The sequence below is a fragment of the Cupressus sempervirens genome, chromosome 10, assembly GCF_028749045.1.
Source record: "Cupressus sempervirens isolate cs-2001-9-10 chromosome 10, ASM2874904v1, whole genome shotgun sequence".
In the NCBI taxonomy this organism is placed as follows: domain Eukaryota; kingdom Viridiplantae; phylum Streptophyta; class Pinopsida; order Cupressales; family Cupressaceae; genus Cupressus; species Cupressus sempervirens.
In genome coordinates, this window is record NC_143127.1 from 966,846,945 (window position 1) to 966,873,639 (window position 26,695).

Genomic DNA, 26,695 nt, shown 5'->3' on the forward strand with positions numbered 1-26,695 from the left:
CATCTTCCATCACACTCATCTTCAAATTTGTAATTCCATGTTCATGTTTTAGAATTTCATTCTCCTTCTTAAGCATTGAAGCTACCTCACTATCCTTGATCTGATTATGTGACTCTTTCTTTTTCAATCTAGATGATTCAATTTGTTCTTTTAACTTCTGAATGAAATCTTGTGAATCTCTAAGTTGGTCTTCAGCTTATTTCTTTCCTTTATAACTGTATCAAGTTTCTCAAGAGCTTCCTCAAGATTCTTTTGCAATAGATCAATATCCATAGTGATCTTAATCAAGTTGCTAGGCCTCCTCTGAGTAACTGTGCTTTGATACCAATTGTTAGAAATAGAAAATACTAGGACGGGGGAAGGAGGAATCAGTGTTCCACAAACTTTGGCCTAACTATGGACGTTATTTACAATCTTTAAACTTGCATAGATGATCAAACTGAAAAGTAAACATAACAGAATGCAACTCATAGCACCATTATTTGTTAATTAGAGAAACCCTGCCCAAGGGAAAACCCCAGTGGGGATGGTATCTGTTGTGACTAAATATCACCCACTGCCCATATATGGGACCCCTGTCTGCCATGCAAGGAGCGCAATTCAATGCATGGCTTTGATGGTCAAATGTGTTTCTTTTTCACAACTGCCTTGAAATCTCGCTTTCCCAAGTGCTTGGTGTCAGCTGACTAGATGGTTCCGGCGATGTTTCTGTAGCCGATGGATTGACTGTCGGCGGTGTTTTGTATTGGATGTAATGTTGTGGCCGACGGAACCCTTCAAGAAGGTTCGGCGGTAGTATTTATATCCCGTCTGGGATCATTGTAAATCAGGAATGATCTACTATTGCGAATATTATCAAGCATAATGTATGTCTGGCATATGCGAATAAATTCTGCTATTCTGTTCCATTGTCTATATGCGTTGATTTCTTTACCTATACGGTAAACACTTGGAGTGTAACTTTGCCGTAACAAAGGAATTTACTTGCCGTGGATAAAATCCTCTACACCTTCAAACATGTGCTCTTCGCATATTATGGAGCGTGAACTTTACTTGATGTGGATTCTCCAAACTTTGTGGAGCGCAGGTCAACGATGATGGAGGGTCAATATTCCTTGACATGTGCAAAACTGTGCTCTCTGGTGGATGAGGATCGCACTTTACTGTCCACCAAGGAATTCTTCCAAACAACCAAAATCTGTCACCCTCGTCAAAATGTGCTCACCAGTTTGTAAGGAGCGCACTTTTTCCCTCCTTGTGGATTCCATTCAATGGGACAAAATCCTCTACACTCTCAAAATTGTGCTTTTGATATTTACAAAGTGCATTTTCACTCACACCAAGGATAATACTCATTAGGGATAAAATCTTCAATGTATTAAAATCTTGGTCCCTCCCATCTTTTTTATGCGCTTAGAATACATTTAACCCTTGCATGTAATGTTCCTCACAGAATAAATTTTGTGATACGCATCATGGAAAGTGTAGAATTGTGAAAATTGTGGAGGAGTCCAAATGACAATTTTTTTAAAAAGTTCAAAAACTTAGAAAAATCCAAAGCAAAAATTGGAAAATTTGAAAAATTCTAAAATTCCAAAAATCACCCAAGTTTCCAAAAAGTTGAAAAAATTGAAATTTTAAAAAATCGTGAAACTTGGAAAACATGAAAATCCAAGACGTCCTAAAATTTCCAAAGGGAGGAAAAAAGAAATTTGGAATCCAAATGATAAAGGTTTGGGAAAAGTTTTAAAACGCAAAAATTCTCGAGGATGAAAATCCAAAGTCACGTGAAAAATCCCGAAAGTGTGAAAAATCATGAAAAGTTGAAATATTTGGGAAACTCAAGAAAAATCCCAAATTTGAAAATTAGAGAAGAAATCAATCGACATCGAAAAAAGAAAAAGAATGGAATTCTTCATAAATGGAAAAGTTGGATTGAGAAAACAAAAACAAAAAAACAATTTCTTTTCAAGGAGTTTTTTTGGGTTTTCATGGAAAATTAAATATTAATTTTATTAATATTCAATTTGGTTATTTTAAAGAATAATCAAAAGAAGGAAATATTGGAGAAAAGTTGGAAATAAATTTTATTTTTTGTATTAAAACATGGAAATTAATTAAATATTGATTTCAACTGACATTTACTTAATAAAAAAATATTCAAGAAATCAAAATGGGATAAATGAAGACTTAGCTTCATCCTGAAGCTAAAAAATCAATAATGGCAACTTTGTGAAAACAAATAGAAAAAGTGACAAGTGGCACAAAAGGATGGAAACCTTGGTGGCTAAGTAAAGCAACTACCTTATTTTAGCCTATAGTTTTAAAGGCAGCTTTTTTGAGGGATGATTTATATAAGAAACCCTTTCATTCATTCCTTCTCAGGCAAAAATTTGAAGAGCAAATTGAGAATAGAAGTGAAGTTCAAAGAGTTTGGAAAGAAGATTTTTGGGAAATTTTTTGAAATTGTTCAGGAGTTTTCTAGGGATTCATGATGGAGAATTTTGAATTATATCAGAAAGGAACCTTTTCAGTGAGTTATGGAAAATTGCATGTTTCTTGTGGAAATATTGAAAAGTGAATCTTGAGAGGAATATGGAAATTTTGGCAAAAATCCAAAATCTGTCTTTTTGGACAAATTGTATCTATTTTTTATGCTCTTTGCATATTCTTACGTGTGGACATTTTCTATTTTTAGAAGAGAAGAATGGCAAAACCCAGGGGAACAGGAGAAACACGTGAACAATTGATAAAGAATGAAAGGAGAGGATTCTATCCTAAATCCAATATTATGTCAAAGTGGGCAGAAATCAAAGAGACAAGCCTCAAAAGCCTTGATTTGAAAGATTTTAATCAGAGAATGCTTGGATACAATGACCATCATCCAACACACCTAGCCACAAGAATTCTGAGAAGTAGAATTGTTGCTGTAGCTGGTTTCCCTCCTTTTTAGCATCTAGAGTTAATTGTGGAATGTACCAAACACTATAGTCTTAGGGACAAAACCATCGGGGATTTTGAACAAAATATTCTAGCAGATTTTCCTTCGGCATCCATTTTTGAAATGTTTGGGATTCCTTCTCTCCCAAGGTTGGTCACAAAAACACATGAGGAAGCACTTAGAATCAACACATCTGGAGTCAATTTTTGTGAAGAAATAATCAACAAAAGATGGTTGAAAAAGAATAGATCGCATCATTCCAAGATTCCTAAGGAAATAGTATGGCTTGACTTGCAAAAGAATATAGCGACATGATCATGGTGTTGAGTCACATATTTGGCATGCCTCATTCTTATAGATTTGAATATTGGATGTGATATTTGTTGTGCAGGTGATGGAGGAAGGCGACAAAATAGATCGAGCTGGGCTCATAAATGAGAATTTGAATGAATAGTTGATGAAGCTAGAGCATACAAGGAAATTTTACATGAGCTCTTATGTCATCTACATGCTAGCATAGAGAGTGAATTATGACGGACTATGATGCAAAGGACCGATTGGAAGCAGAACCTAACACCTCAAAGTTCATGAATGCTACCCGCAGTTGCATTTATATTCAAAGGATGATTACATAAGGGTTAATGATACCTTTATCATGTCCCCATAGTGAGAACACTACAAAAGAGGCTGCATATGAGATTGTAAGTGGGCTCGATAAAGTTGTTTGAAGATTATGGCGCCTGGTTCATTCAGCTTACCACTTTTTCATACATTCGAGTGTAGGGATATTCCATGGAGCCTTACAAACTTCCCAGGTACCCAATGGACAAGATGGTCTTGTTAGAGCTTACTTGACAACTTACAACCTATGACAAGATTCAGAAAGGGAAGAAGAATTTGGGATTAGAGTTCTCAATTTTCATAGGAGAAGGAAAAACTGAGGTATGCCCATGTCTAAAGGTTGCAGAGAGATCATTAGATGAGCTCCACTTCTTCCATCTTTTGCTTTTTCCGAAAGGGAATGATTTTGATCCCTACAACAAGATCACATTAGTAGTAGGATCAAAGTACCAACACACAATTCAAGACTTTTGGGCAAATGCGGCAAATGAGAATGAGATTAGAAAAAAGATGCATTCAAGATTACTGTTGAACATTATTAGAACGTGCAACATATTCAGGGTTCCTGATCAAATGCAGGAGGATCCAAATGTGATGTGAAAGGGATTTGATCTAGAAATAATAGCTAAGCCATATGATTGGAAAAGGAAAGAGGTTCTAGATCTAGATGCTCTTTCAAAGCCAGTCTTGGATTTTACAAAGTGGTGGATTGAGTGTAAGCTTGAAAAATTAGTTGCACTAGCTCATGGATTCACATATAGGTTGCTTGGTCATTGACCACTTAGGGATGAAAGATTGGGACAAATATCTGAAGGGACTGTTGAAGAAAGAGGAACTCCATCGAAGGATGTAGGAACCAAGAAAGGGAAAGAGGTATCTCAAGAGAAGCATCCTAGGATCGAGGAAGTCATCCAAGAGCCTCAAAATAAGAAACAAAAACATGGAAATGCTCCCTCGTCTCTGAATTAAAGTGTTCAAGAGATAGAAACATTTGGAAGACACAAGGTAGAGACAAGCATAAGGAGATTCAAGTGAGAAGAAAATGTGGATAGGCCAGTACATGATAGACTAACTATAAATGTCTATGAAAAACCTGTGCAAGAAAGAGTGAGAGATTAAGATATTGCTACAGAGGAAAGTCTCACTACAATATTAGAGCAACAAATGATGAACACTAGAGATGGTCTAGTAGAGGAAGAGGCCTTGCAGTAGCAATACATGTTCCAAATGTTGAAACCGTGGTGCCTGAAGTAACTGTGGATAGTCTAGAGGGTGAAGAGGAGATCGACATTCAAGCAGTCCAAAGGAAAGAGTAATTAGTGATTCCACGGGACCAAAGTATACCCATTCTAGAATGGTTGAGGCAACAAATTCAATTGAGTCAAAAAAAGGAGGTTGATCCAGCAATTGAATTACAAGAAATTTTGGACCGAGCAAACCAATTGGAAGAGCAAGGGGAAGCAAGAAGATTTACTAAATTCATCAGAGGAAAATCGGGGTCCAAAATCTTGCAGATTGTGACTCCCATGGTCAATAAGAGGAAAATTCATATTGCTCCAGATGAATACCATTTTACGGAAATAAATCTTGGTCAGGCCTCCCGAGAGCAAATATTAGAAGAATTTGATGACTCTACACAGGTTTTGAGGGATAGGTCAAAGAAGGTGAAAGAAGGGTACAAGAAATAGAAAAGAGAAATTAGGGCCTTAGGTCAGTACATCAATGACTTGCCCCATTTAGTAAAAAAAGGTCCATCATTTGCTCTTCTAACATGTCTTTCCATTGAAGTGGTAGGTGACATTGACAGGATCAAGCAGACTGCTCAAGGTGCAAAGGTTTGAGTCGAAGGAATTAAGGAGGAATCCTTCAAACATACAAAAGAATTAGTGCAAGTGCATAGTAGGGCATTAGCTGCACTCTCCAGGATCTAGTGCATGGAGGAATCATGGGTGGATGAACATATTTACCAAGATGAGGTGATTGCCGACATTCAGAATCTATATGAGACCTCAAAGCAAGAATTGATTGATGGTAAAGTTATCAGTTAGGGGGATGTTTATGATTTTCTTCGATGGTACAGTGTAGTGGGTAATGTCCCTTTCTAGGGACATTAGAAATATTAAGGAGGTCATCTCTATAATATTAAAATTTACTAGGAGAGCTGAAACTTCATTAATTAAAAGTCAAATTAATATTCCAAGTGGGCAAAAGGGGACAAGGAGAGATAAGATGAAAAGACAGAAAGGTAGTCAAAGAGTCACAAATGTGAGAATAAAAGAAGAAGAGACCCTTTCATTCGGTATGGTTGATTTACTATTCAAATTTCTAGTTCTCTCTTGTGAGAGTTTTCAGAAAGCTTCAGCTTTCAGCCAGTGTGAGGACATAACCCCTCGTGTAGGTAGGCAGTCGACAAAAGCCCATTGTCAGGGGAGATATCATTTCAGGGGTCTCGGTTGCACTTATAGGTTCTTTTTAGTATTCCAATTTGACTGTAGAACTGTGTTTAAGATTGGATTTTTAGTTGCTGGTTATTGTATTGCTGTTGTGTAATACAATAACGTTTAGTTGCCAGTTGTTATATTGCTGCTGTCAAAGACAATATCACTGTTTAAGGAATTATAAAAGTTTTCTGGTTTTATCATACCAGTTTGTAATCCATGGTCTCATGTTGATATTTTGAATGGTATTGCGAAATAACGGGTTATATTTATTTGAAGAATCTTCTAGTTTATTATAGCATTGTGTCTCATTTTTGGTGTACACCTGAATCTGAATGTTATATCTGAGGAAAGTGATTTAATTGGAAAATTCTACTGGTTTTTTCGAATGTGCTGTAAATTATTCGCAAGGGTTTATTTCTAAGTGTATTGTTAAGGGAAATCTAGCAAATATCCTATTCGGGATATCACAATGGTATCAGAGCCGGTGTATTCTGCCAGCCTTTGAAGCTTGAGGAATAACATAAATCAAGGGTTTGTGGTTTTAAATTAATCTTTGAGCACTAAAAACAAGGAACAGTATAAGGAACTCAAGCTTGTTAAATAGATTCTCAACTAATTGTGCTTACCATTTAAATGCCTAATAGGCCCGTTGGTAGTCAAGTTCTGTTAACTCCATGCATTGATTACATAAAATGGCACCTGTTGATTTGGAAGAAGTCACAACTTATCGAAAGTCCCTAGCATATAGTTTGAAGGTGTGATACGAATATGATAGGACCATCTAAATTTATAGAGCTTGGAATATAAGTTCGGAATGAGTATCCCAATCAAAAAAATCTTGGCAAGTGTTGGAACCACTATCGAGGTACCCAATTCAAACCCAACTCTTTGATTTTATTTCTAGACCAAACATAAAGGCGAAAGAGATTTCCAGGTAATTGCAAGCAGTGTTTCAAATTGTTAAGAGAATTGACAAGAATATGGAACCATTTAGGAAGGCCAAGTTTCAACATTTCGAATTAGCTCTATAACTAAAGATTTAATATTGTCAAACTCTATTGACTGTGAAATGTTATAAAGATACACCTATCTTATTGAAATTGAAGTAAACATATAAGATTGTTGAAGTTTTGTGCTATCTTTGGAACCTTAGAACTAGAAATGATTAGTAGAATTGTTTATGCTCACTCATCGATGTGTTCCAAGACTAAGAGCGAACTTAGCGAAACATGATGAAAAATATCAATTCCTAAATCTATGCAGTGTTAAAGGATCAGACCCTTATCAGAATTCTCAAACCAAAGTATATGAGTTTGATAGTTTCATTTTCATACAACACCCCTGACTAGTGCCTTCTTCAGATAACATCAAATGGCTCATAGAGGATTTGCAGAAATGGACAGATGCGACTAACTTATGGAATGGCATGCTGGAGGGTGCTGTGACAGTCGTGGAAGAAGGTAATAACTGTAGTCGGGTATTCCAGTGTGCATGAAGTTAGGCGTGAACGCAGATAGCTACATGGTCGTCCTTAGCAGATGTAGTCATTTCCAGAGTAGTTGTAATTGTAGTCCATCACGACTTGAAGTGCCAACCTCAAGCTCACAGGATATATTCACAATCGGACTTGGTAGTTCAAGAAAGGAACAGGAAGCATAAATGTCTTAAAAGTTAAATTGGAAACGTCGCCTGTAGTAACGCAAAAGAATCTTACAGTGGATTATCGCATTTTGTTTGGCGTTATGAATTAAGCGCTGACAAACATTTCAAAGGTCTTATTTAATGGGCAAATAAAACGTGATATGACCGGAATCGATTCCTCATGCTTTCCTATACTTAGGTGATTTGGAATGTAACTGGCAGTTGTTGATTAGCTAAGCTGGGTCTTTGCACACGACAATTATACCGTGAAAAGCAGAAAGTCGAAAATTTTGCAGAAAATAGAATCTGCTGGGAACAGGTGCCATTATGGATAGATGTCATTTAAGAGCAAGAGCAGCTCAATGTAGAGTTACACTTAATGGAGAGTGATCTTGGATAGTTGTATTTTCCGATGCGTTTTGGTGGAGGTTGGAATTAATTAAATGCCAAATGACAGTCCGACATAATTTTTTTTTGAAATGACCTTAAAATTGAATGTTGACGTGTTGATGGTATTACGAGGTAATTGGTAAATACTTGCTTATAAATAATAGAGACCGAAAGGTCAATTTATACAAAAGAATGAGACACGATCGTAAAGAATAGAAACATTCTATTCCAGAGAAAGCAAAAAACGAAAGCAAACTAAAGCTAAAGATATTTACAAGATAACCATTAACTAATAATAGACGTCTTATCTATTATTGTAATACCCTCCCTTAATGGTTAATCTATCTAACACACCAAGCTGTCCTCTGAATTTGACAAACTTATCAAGACCAAGAGGCTTGGTGAGAATGTCTGCAGTCTGATCTGTGGTAGGAACATACTGCAGATCTATAGTCCCGTCTTCAACCAGCTGTCGTATGTAATGACAATGAACATCCACATGCTTGGTTCGTTCATGGAAGACTGGATTCCGTGCTAACTTGATAACGCCTTCGTTATCAACAAACAGAGTAGTCGGTCCTGCTGGTGACATCTGCATATCCCCAAGCATCCGACGAAGCCAGACAACTTCACATCCTGCCTTAATAGTCCCTCTGTATTCAGCCTCTGTAGAAGAGAGAGAAACTGCCTGCTGCTTCTTGCTGGTCCATGTGACTGCACCGGATCCCAAACTAAACACATATCCAGATGTTGACTTTTTATCATCAACAGAGCCTGCTCAATCTGAATCTGTGAACCCACTGAGTTTAGGATTAGAACTCCGAGAATACAGAAGTCCATAATCAGAAGTGCCCTTCACATAACGAAGCACACGCTTTGCTGCCATCCAATGATCAGCCTTAGGAGCTGTCATAAAGCGTGAAATATAGCTGACTGTGAAGCTGATATCAGGCCTAGTAGCAGATAGGTAGATGAGGCTGCCTACTAGTTGCCTATACGTAGTATCATCAACGGAAGGAGAATCAGACTTGGCTGATAACTTGAGACCTTTCTCCATAGGTGTAGATGTAGGTTTGCAATCCTGCATTCGGAATTTGTCTAACAAGGCTCTGGCATATTTGGACTGAGAGATGAATATACCAGAAGACTGTTGCCAAACTTCAACACCTAAGCAATAATGCATGAGCCCAAGGTCAGTCATATCAAAAGACTGGCATAAGTGTTGTTTGATTCCCTGAATCAAAGATGTCGAACTGCCAGTGATGATCAGATCATCCACATAGATAACCAGAAGGATGATGTCACTGTCAGTAGTCTTGATGTACAGATTTGAGTCTGAAGAACTCCTCTTGAAGCCTTGATCACTAAGGTACGTATCAATCTTGATGTACCATGCCCGAGGGGCCTGCTTCAAACCATAGAGAGCTTTTACCAATCTGAGAACCTGATGGTCTTTACCAGCAACCTTGAAACCAGGAGGCTGCGTCATGTAGACCTCTTCATGGAGATCACCATTCAGGAAAGCACTCTTTACGTCCATCTGATGGACCTTCCAGCCAAATTGTGCTCCCATGGCTAGGACTAATCTGATGGTGCTCATCTTTGCAGTAGGAGCAAAGGTCTCCTCATAATCAATGCCCTGACGCTGAGAAAAGCCCTTTGCCACTAAACGAGCTTTGTACTTATCCAAAGTACCATCTGATTTGTATTTGATTTTGTAGACCCATTTGCAGCTAATGGGTTTCTTCCCTGGGGGAAGATCAGAAAGGACCCAAGTGTTGTTCTTCAGCAGGCTCTGGTGTTCAGATTGCATAGCCTGTTCCCACTCTGGAATTCCTTTAGCCTCAGAATATGTTTGAGGTTCAAACACACTGTGAATGTTGGCCATAAGAGCAAAGTTAACAGAATCTAAAGTTTTGCTCTTTTTTCGAGTAGTTCTCCCATCAATGAGCTCATCATCATGAAGATCAACAAGTGTCTTAGCCCACCACTTAGGCCGGAGAGGAGAATGACCAACAGTAGTACTAGGAGATGCTTGATCAGCAGGATCATGATCAGAAGAATCTGGATCAAACTCAGGTGAAGCATCTTCAAAATAAGGTGATCCTGCAGGAGAAGCCGGAGGTGGCTGTACAGGTATCATTGGCAGGACTGGAGCTGTAGGAGCTACTGGAGCCCTCCCATCAGGTGGACCTAATGGAAGCCGAACTCCCAAATCATGAACCTGCATAGGCTGGACTGCTGGATCAGGAACAGGAGAAACAGGCATGAATGGTCCTCGCTGCTCATCAAAGACTACATCGCGGCTGTATATGAGACGAGATGTCTCAACATCAATAAGGCGGTAGGCTTTGTGAAGACTGCTATATCCAGCAAGCATCAGTTTTTGACTCTTGGCATCCAACTTGGTGCGTGAAGCATCAGGGATCCAAACAAAAGCAAGAGAGCCAAAAACCTTCAGGTGACTGATTATGGGCTTGCGACCTGACCAGGCCTCTTCCGGAGTTTTACCTTTGACCGCCACTGTGGGTGACCGGTTCAACAGATAAACTGCAGTGTTAACTGCTTCTGCCCAAAAACGCTTCGGAACATGTCTGTGTTCGAGCATGGAACGAGCCATCTCGGTGATTGTCCTGTTCCGACGTTCAACTACATTGTTCTGTTGTGGCGTGTGGGGTGTGGTGAACTGGCGTTGGATACCATGTGTATCCAAGAAGCTGGAGAAAACATTAGAACAAAATTCCCCCCCATTGTCTGATCTAAGAGTAATAATAGATTTTCCAGACTCTTTTTCAACTAAGGGTTTAAACTTCTGAAATACAATAAATGCATCGGATTTCTTTTTAAGGAAATACACCCACATTTTTCTACTGAAATCATCTACAAACAACAAAAAATACCTGTACCCAAGAATAGAAGGAGTGGCCATAGGGCCGCAGATATCAGCATGAACAAGCTGAAGTACTTGAGAAGCTCGCCAAGAATCGCCACTGGGGAAAGGTGTGCGATGTTGCTTCCCAGCCTGACATGCGTCACAAACTCCAAGGTGTTGGGTTTGAATCTCTGGCAAACCAAGAACAAGCTCATCCCGAGCAAGTTGTGAGAGATAATGCACATTTAAGTGCCCATATCGCTGATGCCAAAGTGTGCTGATGGAAGATCGCCGAGCAGCCATAGCTAAGTCCTGAGAATCACCAGAATCAGTAAGTCTGAAAAGACCATGATCCTCAAGACCAACTGCAATAGTAGACTTAGTCGCCCGATCAGTGATGGTGCACTGATGTGAACTGAAGGTGACTGCCAAGTGTGGAGAATGTCGTAGCAACTGACTGACCGAGAGTAGATTTAGTTCCATCCCTGGAACGTAGTACACATCAAGGAATATGAGCTTCCTCCCAATAGACTGAATTTGAATGTTGCCTTGACCAACAACCGTGTACTCTTCTCCACCACCAAAGATAACAGAATTTGAATAAGGCTGGTAGTCAATAAACCAATCTCTACGGTGAGTGAAATGTCGAGAGGCACCTGAATCAATGTACCAGGCAGATGACTGTACATGATCTGCGGGTCTTTTAGCCATGAAGGCGTAAAAGGCAAATTTCGCCTACTCAGTGTGCTCTGCACTGTTCGCTTTGAGTTGCGAACCTGATTGCTTAGACTGGGCAGCTAAGCGTTTCCGACATGCAACCTTCATGTGACCATACTTGTGGCAATAGTTGCATTGAATGTTCTTCTTTTTGGTACCATCGGATGCTGGAGCAGAAGACTTTTGCTGAGATGGTTGCTGAAACTTGCCCTTATCCTTCTGAAAGGATTTCGCAGCAAAGGCTTGCTCAGTGGAGGTGGAACTGGAGCTGCTACCGAACTGTTGTTTCCACCGATCTTGCTGAAGTAGTAGGGTGCAGAGATCAGTGAACTTTAGATCAACACCAGTAGATGTGATGTTGAGAGTCTCGATAAAATGCTCATAGGAATTTGGTAAACTCCGAAGAGTGATTACCACAATATCCTCTTCCTCCATCTTGCGACCGATGGCAAGTAACTGATCACGGATTTCCTGAATCCGATTCAGGTGTGCCTGGAGTGAGGTGCGCTCATCCATGACAATAGAAAACAGAGTGTTTTTTAGAAAGAAGGCTCTGCTCTTGTCGGAAGTCTCATGAAGACCTTTTAGATGTGTCCAGATTTCGGCCGCTGTCTTGCCGAATGGAATCTGAGAAAGCTGGTCATCAGCTACGGATAGTTTGAGAAGCATTACTGCCTCTCGATTGTTCAGATCCCATGTATCTTGATTAGGACCCGGAGAAGTCGGACGCTGCTTAACACCCAGAACAAGTTGATCGGTGTTTCGATATTCGAAGATTGCGATGATGTGCTGCTTCCAGGTTCCATAATTGTGACCATTGAATTTGGAATTATGCTCGAGCAGAATATTTGTCAGAGATTCCATGGCACTTTTTCAATGAAAAATTGTGAAAATCTGTGAAGGCACGTTCTTCGAGGCAAAAATACGGAAGACCCAGAAGAATCAAAGAATGACCCAAAAGAGAGCTCGAAAAACCCAGAAGGGATTTGTTGTTTTCTGAATCCGCTGGCTCGAAAATTGAGGCACAAAAATCGAGGCACCCGAAAAAACGGACGACAACCCAGTTGAGCTCTCGAAAAACCCAGTAGGAATCTGTAAACAATTTTTTTTTTTTTTTGGACCCCAAAAATTAGGGTTTCGGAAAAAACGGCCCTAGCCAAAAAAAGCTTGAAAAAACTTCAGATTTCTTGATGAAAAATGGTCGAATCTGCTTCCCAAAGCACGATGACAGACTGAGACGACTAAGAGCATGAAGATTTGATATAGAAACATGCAGATTTTCACCCCAAAAACGCGAGTCTCCAAAAAATGGCCACGATTTCCATGCGATTTGCAGACTCGTAATTCGGGAATTTCTCCAAGCAGAAAAACCCTAGGTGGGTTTTGGAGAAATTAGCTGAAATAATTTTTGAAAAATTTAAACAATAATTTCAAGAAGAAATTATAAATTTTTCCGAAAAAAATTTAAGTATTTAGCTATGATACCATATTACGAGGTAATTGGTAAATACTTGCTTATAAATAACAGAGACCGAAAGGTCAATTTATACAAAAGAATGAGACGATGTTTCCTTAGGAAACGATCGTAAAGAATAGAAACATTCTATTCCAGAGAAAGCAAAAAAACGAAAGCAAACTAAAGCTAAAGATATTTACAAGATAACCATTAACTAATAATAGACGTCTTATCTATTATTGTAATAGATGGGAAAGGTCATCTTGTGAAGAATCTGGTTGTATCGTAGGAAATCGTGGCAGTATAGGTAATAAAAATTATTATTATCGACTGCATTAAAGTAACGCTTGATTTCTTGGTACAAACATTACCTGCCACGTTCAATGCGAACCATGAAAGACGTCATCTAGTAACAACTATAACTTTATGACAAACATTGAGTGGAGATGTTTTGACCAATGTTTGTCGAGATGCATCCATGAATGGGATGAGGCGGAAGCCTATAAGAAAGACTCGTGATGAAATTAAAAAAAATGTCAAAGGAGGATATCGCAAAAGACCCCATCACTATGTTTGATTTTGAAGAAGCACTCAACAAAGTTGAAGCAGCGATTCTCCTTTTGATATAGAGTGCCACAAGAAATGAAATAGGTGAAAAACTTCAAAAAAAAAAATTGTAGAATCAAATCCTCAATGGTGACCTTGCAAACATGCATCTACTTTTCTGATATTTGATGACACAAAATATGGCTAACACAGAGTGATGACTGAGTTTTAAGTGAGATTTGGAGGACCATGCAAAAGTGCAGGAGGTGGTTGTTGCCCAAGTTGAAAGAGCAAAAATATTAGGTGGCAAGAAAACAGACACCATTTGTCAATCTCAAAATCACACTTAACGAGTCAGGGTTCCTTCAAAAAGCCTTGGAAAATGTTGGAGACTGGCGTATTAAAGCAGTGAAACTACTGGAATTTGGAAATTTGCTCCTGGATAGTCAGAATGCATGGAATGTTGCTCATGATATCAATGAAGATAGTAGTAGTCTTATAGTGGAAGTTAAAGAACTGATTGCTTTCTTAAATTCTTTGTAAAAAGTGGTACAACACTTGGATTGGAATTAAACGAAATCACAAAGCTTAAGGAGGTTTCTGTTGCATTGACATGGAACCTTAAGGCTCCTTCTTTTTCCTCCACGTCTCCCTTAGTATAGGATTTTAACAGTCTCATAAGCAATGCAAGAAATCTACCTATTAGAGCTGGAGAATATAAATTATTAGAGAGCTCTTTGCTTGAGAGTAAACAATGGCTTTCACAAGCATGATCAGCATGCAGTAGAGGTTACATGATCAAGCCCAGTTCTAATATTCTGAGTACTTGATTCTTGTTTGAAAGATGGCTCTATATCGGGTATAGAGTATGGTTTGCTAAGCATTGATCATCAGTCCACAACATCATGCAGGTAATAACAGATTGGTGACAGAGAATTTTTTATAGAGCATACAACAGCTACTGAAGAACATTTTGAGTGTTACTGTAATCATTGTATTGGAAGAGAATAATGCATGACTATGGTAATTTATGTTCCTGAAATCTTCAATCTATCAAGTGATTTTTCAGCGATATATTGGGTTTTAAGCACATACAGAATTACAAGAAAATTTTTCGGCACTTTCGTAAGCTTGGATAATGTGAGTACTTAAAATTAGAGCTTCTGAGACATTCAATATCGATAAAATAGAGCAGATTTCTTAATTAGGTTTCTAGCTCTTTGAGGAAGGTTAAATGTTTTAGCGCTACTAGATCGACTGGATTGCAAAATCAAGAAGTGATTTGGATAATTTCAAGAAGTTGCTATGAAGCCACATGAATCTTCAACCTGGAATTTAGATTCCGTTGTAAAAACTGAAATCCTCAACATCTACATGGATTATCAATGACTCCCGAACCGAATTTAGAATGATCTATCATTCAATGATTATATGGATTTTTATCCTGAGCAACTAAATATGACTGATATGGCAAAACGAAAGTATCTGGAGTTGGCCCAAGATCTTTTTGCAAAGGAACAACACGTAGGAGTGTGCGAAGAAATTTTGATAGATCAGAATTATCTTTTGGATGATCTTGAAATAAAGGAGCAGACAACTTCCAAAGATGGGCAGCATTCTCACGATCACATGACAGATGTTACACAAGGTGCAATTTTCTTCGTTGGTGAATTGGAGGTAAGCCTTGTCAAGCAGAATAATGAAGCAAATTGCACTCAAGATAATAGTAGTTTGGGACCTTGGCATCATAAACCCTATATTCAGGATACTTAGAACGTGAATTTAGAGGAACAACTGAGGATGACACTGCAAGACAATGAATAGTTTCAGTAGGGAGATAATGAAATATATGCCTTACAGAATCTTTGATACGTTACGACAACACTCATAAATTGGTGGAAGATCTATACAGAAAGGTTCAAAAGGGAGTGGAAGGAGATTGGCTTGTTGCTAACTTGCAGGTGATCATGACAATTCTTGAGACTATGAAATCAAACTATTTGCATTTGCTTTCCGACAGGGATAACATTCTTAAGGTTGCTGAAATTCATGTTGGTCAGCTAGATAAAGAAAGGAATGAGATTATGGAGCTCAAAAAGGAGCTCAAGGATTCTCATGAGGCATTAGATGATGCTGGATTTTCTCTTCAAGGAGCAAAAAATCAGATCAAGGTCATGAATCAATCTCGGGAACATGAGGATAGAATGAGACAGGAATTTTTCCTAGAAGTCATCGATGAACTTGAGAGCATTCAGCAAACTTATGACTTGGATAGCTGCCCCAAACGATTAAGTAGCAAAACTTTAGATTGCTTTCAGTTGATAGATAACCCCTTGTTTGAAGTGGCTGCTAACTGGATGTCCGATAACCCACTTTTTATGATAGATGAGGGAGTCTCTCTTGTTTGCCTTGAGGAGGAGGAAATTGATTTCAGACCTTGGAATGCTGATTTAGATCCTAATAGTGATTCGGGGACTCAGCTTGGGAATGATGAATCAACTTCTGTTGCTTATCAGTTGATCAACTCCAACATATTTTTTGATTCCAACCCTCTCAGAAGTTGGGTGATTTTCCTTCATTAGTTGCTAAGTAATTCTTGGTGGAGTAGCTATGTGAGGAATGTGGTTATATTTCCAACATCTTTCAATTTCATAGCACCTATATACTTGGGAGTTCTCCAGGTTGATGATGATGGTATTGATTTTGATGTCCTTGAGATAGTGGTTTTAGCTTACGAGCAGCTCATTTCCTACATCACCCATTTAGGGCAGGTCTTCACACTCTACTGGGTTACAAATGGACCTTTGATATGCTTCTACCTCATCATAGCAGCAGAATGACATGATAGAGTTTGGGATCCAGGTGTTGGCAGATTGTATCTATGGTCGGACGAGAATTTTATTGTGGTCATGGTGCTGATCTGTGTTGATTAGTTTACAGGTGCAGGTGCTGAGTTCTTCCAAAGAGTAATATGGGATCCAGGAACCTGGTTGACAGGTGGTTTACAATTTGACACCTTGCTTCACAGTTTGGCCAGATTTGTTTTCAGTTCAGGCTACAGTGTCAACTGTAGATTCATATGGGATCTTGGTATTAATTGCTTGGGGGCAAGCAATCTCAAGGAGGGGAGACTTGTAATGTCCCTTTCTGGGGACATTAGAAATTTTAAGGAGGTCATCTCTATAATATTAAAATTTACTAGGAGAGCTGAAACTTCATTAATTAAAAGTCAAATTAATATTCCAAGTGGGCAAAAGGGGACAAGGAGAGATAAGACGAAAAGATAGAAAGGTAGTCAAAGAGTCACAAATATGAGAATAAAAGGAGAAGAGACCCTTTCATTCGATATGCTTGATTTACTATTCAGATTTCTAGTTTTCTCTTGTGAGAATTTTCAGAAAGCTTTAGCTTTCAGCCAGTGTGAGGATGTAACCCCTCTTGCAGGCAGGCAGTGGACGAAAACCCATTGTTAGGGGAGATATCATTTCAAGTGTCTCGATTGCGCTTACAAGTTCTTCTCTTTAGTTTTCCAATCTGACTATAGAACTGTGTTTAAGATTGGATTTTTAGTTGCTGGTTATTGTATTGCTGTTGTATAATACAATAACGTTTAGTTGCCAATTGTTATATTGCTGTTGTAAAAGACAATATCATTGTTTAAAAAATTATAAGAGTTTTTTGGTTTTATCATACTAGTTTGTGATCCATGGTCGCATGTTGATATTTTGAATGTTATTGCGAAATAATGGGTTATATTTCTCTGAAGAATCTTCTGGTTTATTATAGCACTGTGTCTCATTTTTGGTGTACACTCGAATTCAAATGTTATATCTGAGGAAAGTGATTTAATTGGAAAATTCTACTTTTTTTTCGAATGTGCTGTAAATTATCCGCAAGGGTTTATTTCTAAGTGTATTGTTAAGGGAAATCCAACAAATATCCTATTCGGGATATCACATAATGATCATAGCTAAGGAAATGTTCAAGGAATCCACTCGATTGAAGAAGATTGTTGATAACATCAAGCAGGGGATATCCAACGCAGTTGCATCCTTGTTATCGCAGAGATTGGTAGAAGAAGAAATGACAACTGATAATCTGAAAGTCAAGTTACAGGAATTCTTTTGACTAAATGTCTATGAAAGAGATGATTTTGAGAACTTCTCCATCTTCTCGAATACAATGCACACTACTCAGGACTTGCTACCAAATTGGGATGAAAGCTTGGGAAAAGCAGAAAGAGCAATTGCAGTTCTAGAATTCAAGCAATAATCTGCACTAAGCATCAGTATAGAGGAGTTGGAAACAATGTTGGATCGATTTCGCACCTTCAAGTGGGGGAATCAAGGATAGATGCATTTAATGCATAGTGGGTGTTCTTAGTGGTCATTTATTACAGCCCACTCCCTTCCTAAACTAGCATGCACAGTGGGCATTTATTACCCACTACAGTAATGGATTCCTTGTTGCATTAATGTAGATTCCTTTTCTTTGCCCTAACCCTAATTAGGGCTGATGTGGCACGATCTTGACCATTTGTTGTAATCATTAGGGTTGTCTATTGTAATCGAGGACCTATATAAAAGGCCTCATTTCTCATTTGTAAGGGGGGATTTTTATGAGATTGTTGCTATGAGCTACTAAGATAATAAAGTTTTCATTGAAGCTTGGTGAATACTTGATGTGTCTTAGTGCTTGCTTGTTCTCTTAAATTCCTTCAATTAGATTAAGTTTAACCTAGTTAATGTGTGGTACTTACAATGAAGAACATGATGGTGTATTGATGAATTCCTTTGGTTCATACTTTTGACGTTTTAGTGATTCTAACTTGTTATGCAAAGTTAGCTTGAACCCTTTTCATGCATATGTTTAACTTCTGTCATTTCGTATATATTGTTCTTTATGATGGTGTATGTGATGGTATGAAAATCTTTGGCATAACCCTTGAAGATTTCACCAGTTCATACGGAGTTGTAGTATAACTTGGCGAAGCAGAGCTCTATAAATTGAGGAATTTGTCCACCAGAGTACTATTTATTGTCATCGCTACCCTTAGGATTAGAATAGAATTCCTAAACCCTAACCTATTTAATTTCTGCATATTTTGTGAAAACTCCAAAAAAGTACTTCATTGCAAAACCTTAAGATAGCTCCCACATCCAGTATGGCTTGAAATGAATTTGAATAAACATGTAAGGCCCCTTGTGCTCATTGGCAAATCACATCAACCACTGATCTTATCCATAGTCAAGATGTGGCATTAAAGGAACCTTGAAGTCATCGTATGATCTTCTAGCAATCTTAGCATACACGAGACTTTATTCAAGAGAGGATAAGATATTTTGGTATTTTGTTCTATTGTTTGGTGGATCATAAACAAAATGATCCACTAATCAAAAGTATCTTGTGAAAGATATTGACCTTATTAGAAGTCTATTACTGTAATGGGCACCCCTGGATGTCCCAAAAACTAAACCAAATTGCTGAAAGGAATTGTGTCAAACAGTTTGCATTCAACTTCTTAAAACCCCTTATAATTCCGAAAATCAAACGTTTATTTGTTTGTTGTGTTTCGTGCATGGAATTGGTATCATACAACATAAACAAGAAAGAAACTACAATAATATGCAAAGTGGAAATGAACTGCTGCTAATAAAATGTTATTTTTAGAATTCATAAAACCAAATACATGGCAGATTTATCAACTCACTAATTACTTCAGGAATATTGTCATAATACTCCAGCCCATGCTTACGAACTTGCCGCTACAATACTTTGTCCTCTAATCAGTCCACTACCTTCATAATACCATTCCCTCCAAGCGGCATAAGCGTCGGACAAGTAGTGAAAAAGATATGAGCAAAATATCAAATCTGCCTGTAGCCGAAAATGCAACTAAACTGTTTGATAATGAAGCCAATAAGAAAGAATTCCAAAGGCCAAACCTCAAGGGAATGACGTCTAGAATGTTACAAGAGAGGATAGACGTCCTCAAATGCCAAGAACAAAGCTGCAACTCACACACCAATTTCTTCTCATATTCAACCTGTCTAATGAAGCCAGAAATGCTTCCTTTTATTCTATTCCCACGGGTCCGCTCAACTCATATGGGCAATGTGGGATAAAAGATGTGTAATATAAAACATATATTAAAATACCCCTTATGTCTCCCTTGGGTATACATCACCATAAAATAAATATTAAAGTAACACTTTAATATTTTACAATTAAATTAGACGTTACTTTAATAAAACTTCAGGCATTAAAATGTATTAGCAATCGGACTCCGAATAATGCGAGTGATAGCTCATCGGAAAGCTCTCACCGAGGAGTATCGAATCCAATCACCAAAATTGACCTGCACTGTGTCCTGCCGACTTACTAAAGATAGTAAGTATACCTGAAACTGAGTAAATCAACTTTGTTTTGGCCCAAACTGGAAATGACTAGGCCAAAACACTCCAAGATCCCATTAAACCCTTCGTTAGCCCTCGGGACCATGTAGAACAAGGCTAACGCACACACACTTGGTCAACTGCTAATATGGGGACATTACAATTACATCTATATAGTGTATTTGTCCTTGTTAAAATACTTGACTTTGTTAGAAGCCTCAACCTTGTTAGGAGTTGGTATTACAATACAAAAGTATGCAAGAAAAGCCCATTGCTCAAACAAGCAAATACCACTTTACAATTTTGTCAATAGAGATAGATACAAAAACCTTTATACAATGCTGGTATCTTCATTATCTATCCTGCCTTTTGGTTCCTTCTTCAAAACTGATCATACAATCATATTGCTCTATACTAGCATCGCATTCGCACCAATACTGACCATAGAAAGTGTACATTCATACGGCATCGGCTACGATGCAACTTATTTGCACTGTGGCTTTTGCATTTCCATCAGTCTCCCGACTCCTTTGACACTTCCATCCTCCTACTGACATTGTTTGTTACACATTTCCAAAATCCGTAGTGTCAATTGTTTTTTATATATATTTTTATATGTGTAAGTTTAAAGTTTTGATTTAAGATTTAAAGAAAAGTATTGTATTTTAATAAATTGTTAATATGTTTAAAATATTTATATAGTATGTTAATAATATTATTATTTTTATAACGAACTATTGTAAGAGATTATTATTATTAGTAAATATTAAACTATTATGATTATTTATGATTCATTTATTAAATTTTTAATGTGTTTAATTTAAATAAATTTTTAATAATAGTTATTGATATAATTTATTAATAATATGTATCTAATTTAAATGTTATTGTATTTTAATAAATTGTTAATGGGTTTAAAATATTTATATAGTATGTTAATAATATTATTATTTTTATAATAAGTATTTATATTAGTTTACTATAAAATTTGATGTCAATTGTATATTAAATATTTTCCTTAATGTATGAATAGAAAAAAAAACAAGTCACTCCACAATTGCCCTTAATAATTTCTAATGACCTATTATTTATAACTTCTTAAGTTAAAAAAAATTATATCTATATTTATGACATGATAATGACATACCAAAACAAAATAATATGTGCGGTCTTGACCTAGGATTTGATAAGTATAAAAATCATTTCTTACATTTAAAGTTTTGATCTAGAATTTAATAAGTATAAAAAACATTTCTTAATAAGCTTGTTATTTTTAATAAGTATTATATTTTAATAGTTAATAATAGATATAACAATATTTTATTAATATTTATTTATATTATTAATTATTGACAAATTAAATGCTAGACTATTATTGACAAATTAAATGTTAGACTATTATGATTATTTCCATAATTTTTACTTTTAGTAAAATTAAATCTAAAAATATAAAATATATTGATTAGATGTAAATTTTAAAATTATTTTTTTCACTTGACAATACTTTGGATTTTAGCAAAGTATATGCCAAAAATTATAATAGTTAGCATTTTTAAGCATTTTAATGCTAAAAATTTAATGAGAGATAAGTCTTCAATACCTAGTGTATGTAATTGAAACTAAAATGTTAACTAGAAAAACTATTTATTATTAATTAAAAAATATATATATTTTTAATTTAAGAAGGCATAAATAATAGGTCATTAGAAATTATTAAGTGCATTGTGGAGTGATTTTTTTTCTATTCATACATTAAGGAAAATATTTAATATACAATTGACATCAAATTTTATAGTAAACTAATATAAATACTAATAATAATCTAACATCTATAAATAATTAAAAAAATTATCTTCATTAATTTTTTATAAACAATAACATTATATGATTTGACAATAATATGATGTTTATTATTTTATTAAAAAAAGTGTATAAAATTGAAATTAGAAAATTTATTTATAAATCACATCATAAATTCAAAAATTATTTAAATTAGATACATATTAGTAATAAAATATATGAATAACTATTATTAAAAATTTATTTAAATTAAACACATTAAAAAGTTAATAAATGAAACATAAATAATCATAATAGTTTAATATTTACTAATAATAGTCATCTATTACAATAGTTCATTATAAAAATAATAATATTATTAACATATTATATAAATATTTAAACCTATTAACAATTTATTAAAATACAATACTTTTCTTTAAATCTTAAATGAAAACTTTAAACTTATACATTTAAAAAAAAATATATAAAACAATTGACCCTACAGATTTTGGAAACTGCCTGTAACATACAATGTCAGAAGGAGGACGGAAGTGTCAGAGGAGTCGGGAAACTGACGGAAATGCAAACGGCACAGTGCAAATAAGTTGCACTGTAGCTGGTGCCCATTCATACATCATATTATTACAATACAATGCCATACTTCGCTAAACAAAAGCGTTCTTCATTTATATCACATTATTTCATCCTGTTGACCTTGCTGCTTAATACTTTGTTAAATCTTTTGAATTAACTTTTTCCGCATGTGGTTTAATATCTAGAATGTCGTCCCAACATTATTGAGCAATTTTTTTGGTGAACTGAAATGCCTTTATTCTGCCTTTATCTCTGTTCTGTCCTGGTAAACTGTTACTGGTAAACCTGTAATAACTCTGTTTCTACATAGTGCTATTAACCACTTGTCATATACACTAAGTTCTTCCTTCTTGTAAGTGTGCATAAGCCCAAGTGCCTCCAGTGAACTGTGCTAAACAAAATGGGCTAGCTAAACACTGTTCTGTTGATATGTTACTGGTAAACCTGTAATAACTCTGTTTCTACATATTGCTATTAACCACTTGTCATATACACTAAGTTCTTCCTTCTTGTAAGTGTGCATAAGCCCAAGTGCCTCCAGTGAACTGTGCTAAACAAAATGGGCTAGCTAAACAATTTTCTGAATTATTATGCCTTCAGACTTATCCTTTCATTTTGCTTTCTCAAAGTAAGTTATATGTTTCCATCAATGACAACACTAACATATATCCTTAGCCAAATTGTGAACAGATCAACCCTTGGTGCTATATAATTCACAAGGTAAGCCAAGGTGAAGCGAGCCAATGCTTATTTTCTTTCCTTAGTTGATGATGGAGATATTTATGAACTGATAAAACTCTCAAGGAATTGATGTTGTAACTCCCAACTGGAAATTCTACCTAGTTATTACATGAATACTACTTGCTCTTCTGGTCAATTGCAAGAAATACAATTAGTAAATCTATTTAAAATTACTTTCTAGGCAGATTGTTCAACTTTTTGATCAGGTGAGCACGAAAGCTTTGGGTAAATTTGAATCTGATGTGCTCATCAATAAAAGTAGACTCTGGTTTCTCAAATGAGCACAATCGAGTTCATTTGTTTTTTATACAGAATTATAACTAGTTGCTTCAATGTTTAACAAGTTATATCATGTTAGTAGCTCAATAACTCTTTCTCTGCTAATAGATGTATGTGCTATGTGAAGTTTGTATTTTACTAACACTGAACTAGATTTGCAGGAAGTTCTGAATGAGGTTCATCCTCCTAGACCAGCTTGGTATGAGAAATTCTATGCCTATGTTTTAGACAAAGTAATGAAATCTTACGAGGAAGAGGTGAGTTATCACACTGGTTCACAGGTGTCTTCTCATCTATTTTGAAAACTTTAGAAATAAATATTTATCTTCTACTATTTAAAGTATAGTTTTCTATTCTATATCTGAACTTTATTTTGTGTAGCTTCTTCATTTGAGCTTGATTTTAAATTTCTGGCTGTGCTAGAGCAAGAATATGCTAGTCAACATTAGAAAACAGAGGAACATTTCTTTTCAAAGAATGCTTGTAGAATTGGGATTAACATTCTGATTTCTATTCATTTTGCTTTTGAATTACTTGTACTTCATTCCCTTTTGTGCTTCTGTCCCCACTATTGTGAAAAGAAGGTATTATGCAAGAAATGAGGCTTAGGACTTAATATTGTTGTGAATTCAGTATGCAACTTCAGAAAGGGATTCAAAATACACAAAGTTCATTTGAGATTTTTATTACTAAAAACAATTTCAGTCAAAAAGGTTCAAATCATTTTTCGTCATGTGAGGGCTTACATTGCGAAGATAGCAACACTTTTAAAGTGAGTAATATTGCCATTTTGGAATTTTATTTCCAAACTAAGAAGTCATTCAGGCTTAATTCAACAATGAAACAAGGCATATACCTTCATTGAGTCCTTTCTCGAATTCCTCGAAGGCGAAACAAAATAAATTGCAGCAATTCATGAATTGAAGACAAGACATTTCCTAAAAGATAGTGAACGTGTAGAAAACTCCATTAGACATTGTAATGTTCCTGTTATAAAATAAATTATTTATCAAATTATTGTAACGAGCCGATTGATTTAATGTATCTCGGACCCATTTTTGTTTTGTTTCTGTAGTTTGTGTTGCCGTTGGCTATCTTTGTAGTTTGTACACCCTTGGAAAGTTTTCCCGACAGGTATTTAAGCATGGCTTATAGGTAGCCTTTAGGTATGCAATTTGGATTATTTCTTCTGTACTGCGAATTCCTGTTGGGATTCTCTGTTGTTTGCCATTTCGGAAGTGAAAGATCTTCCCTATTGGTCATCTTGGTTTCGGTGGGATTCAACCCTCACCTTATTCTATCTTCTGTAACACTTTGCTCGAATCTAACAAATCGGAGCACCATCTTTTGGCAAATCTCATCGAAGGTTCTGTGTTCTATAATTTGTTATTGTTTGTTACTATCTGATGAATTTGGATCTCTAAAGTTAGCCTGCATTACTAAGTTTTCTTTATTCCATTCGCACACCTCTTCCTCTTTCCGCATTCCTGAGCATTGCAAATCAATACATCATTGACAACATACTTTGTTGCACGAGTTTCACCTCCATTAGTGTACGACCACATAATCCCTTCCGTACGAACACATAGTTCTATCATATGGACACATAATCCTCCGTACAGCTATCTTGTTTGCACCGTACGACCACCTTGTTGTCATTGTACGACCACCTTGTTCACACCGTATGACCACCTTGTTGTCACCATATGGCTCACAAGTGTCCACCGTACAACCACTTTATCTGCCACCATACGGCCTCTAGCATCGTCTATACTCCCCTCCATAATCAACATTATTGTACGACCCCAATTCTAGTGTATTCGTACTTTGTTGTTACACACAACAGAAATCAAGAACCATATACTTGTTTGTCACACACACAGAGGTCAGGAACATTATAGTGGTATTGGAGTGCTTCGATCTTGCCAGCCTGTGGACAATGAATGAGAGTTTATAGCCGAAAGAGGACACATTCCGTTGATTGAATGGTTGCCAAATCGGAACTGACAGTTGCCGAACTCGTGGCACTACGGAGGGAACTTGCTAGGAATCAAGCACAGATCACTGATACTCAATGACTCATGGGAGAGACTCTCAAGAAGTTGGCGGACAATAAAATATCCGAAGAACAAAATGGTCGCACCGTGGACTTGGTGTTGGGTAAATCAAACCCTCGTCCAACACACTCTTGACCTTCCGTGCCCACTTTTCCTCCACGGACGGAGGCACAACATGGAGGGAAACAACCAACCTTTGAAGAGATGTAAGAACAACTAAGAGAAGACTAGAAGAATGCAAATCTTGAGGAAGATATATCCTACAAAGATTATGCAGATCTGAGAATGAGATATTCGGGAGGCGGAAATAGAGGATATTTTAACAATGATTTCAGAAGAAAGTTGAGTAAAGTAAATCTGTTTCCATTTGATGGATTTGGTTCCATGTCTGCACAAGCATGGGTAATGAAAGCCGATGCTTCCAATTGAATCCTATGCCAGAAGAAGAAGCAATCAAATTTGCAGCGGTGCACTTGGAGGGAGTTGCGCAAAATTGGATTGGTCGATCAGTTCATTGCAGAATTTCAAAAACTTTCTGTTTTGGTTGTAGACATTTTTGAAAGAAGACAGTTGCTCTTCATGGACGGACTGACAGAACCTCTAAAAGGTTGGGTAAAGGGGTTCAATCTCGCCACCTTGTCGGATGCAATCAATAAAGCACAGAGTATGGCATTGTCATCATCATTGGCATCATCCTCTTGAAATTACTCATATTCCAAACCACCAGCGTTTCCGAGGGACAAACCTCTACCTAAGAAGTCGTTGTTGGATGAAGCTACTAGACAAGATCTCCGAAGGAAGAAACTGTATCACAATTGCAAGAAGCCTTGGGTGCTTGGTCATAGATGCATCAGAAAAGGAAAGATCCATTACATTGAGGTTGTGTTCGATGATGAGGACAAACAGGAAGAAATGCTGGTCGAAGACAACCAACCTCACAATGAGACCAACATGGTTAGTTTAAACTGTACGGAGAGAATTGTAGCTTTGGTATGCAACGGAGGAACTATTGCCTTAGCTGGTAGCCCGAGGTGCACAGTTTCCTGTGTACGGGCAACCCTTCAAGGCTTAAGTGTTATGGTGATGCTTGACAGCGGAGCCACTCTAAGCTTCATTAACCAATCTCTGGTGAAGCGAAGAGGTCTACTTACGGAGACGCACATACGCTTTTAGGTCAAGGTTGCTGGAGGGACTCTTCTGCCCTGCATGCACCTTGTTCCTC

At 36.8% G+C, this 26,695-nt stretch overlaps 1 protein-coding gene and 1 long non-coding RNA gene across 2 annotated transcripts in view; one reads left to right on the plus strand and one right to left on the minus strand.

Annotated features, from left to right (window-relative positions):
- The window catches only part of LOC149537193 (uncharacterized), a 170,983-nt gene that overhangs the window by 103,753 nt on the left and 40,535 nt on the right, over positions 1–26,695 (minus strand). The window lies entirely within an intron of this gene.
- The window catches only part of LOC149537194 (uncharacterized), a 218,253-nt gene that overhangs the window by 56,822 nt on the left and 134,736 nt on the right, over positions 1–26,695 (plus strand). The window contains exon 2 of the mRNA XM_089807352.1: positions 23,578–23,673. Coding sequence (XP_089663478.1) covers positions 23,578–23,673 — 96 coding nt within the window. The remainder of the gene's footprint in view (positions 1–23,577; positions 23,674–26,695) is intronic.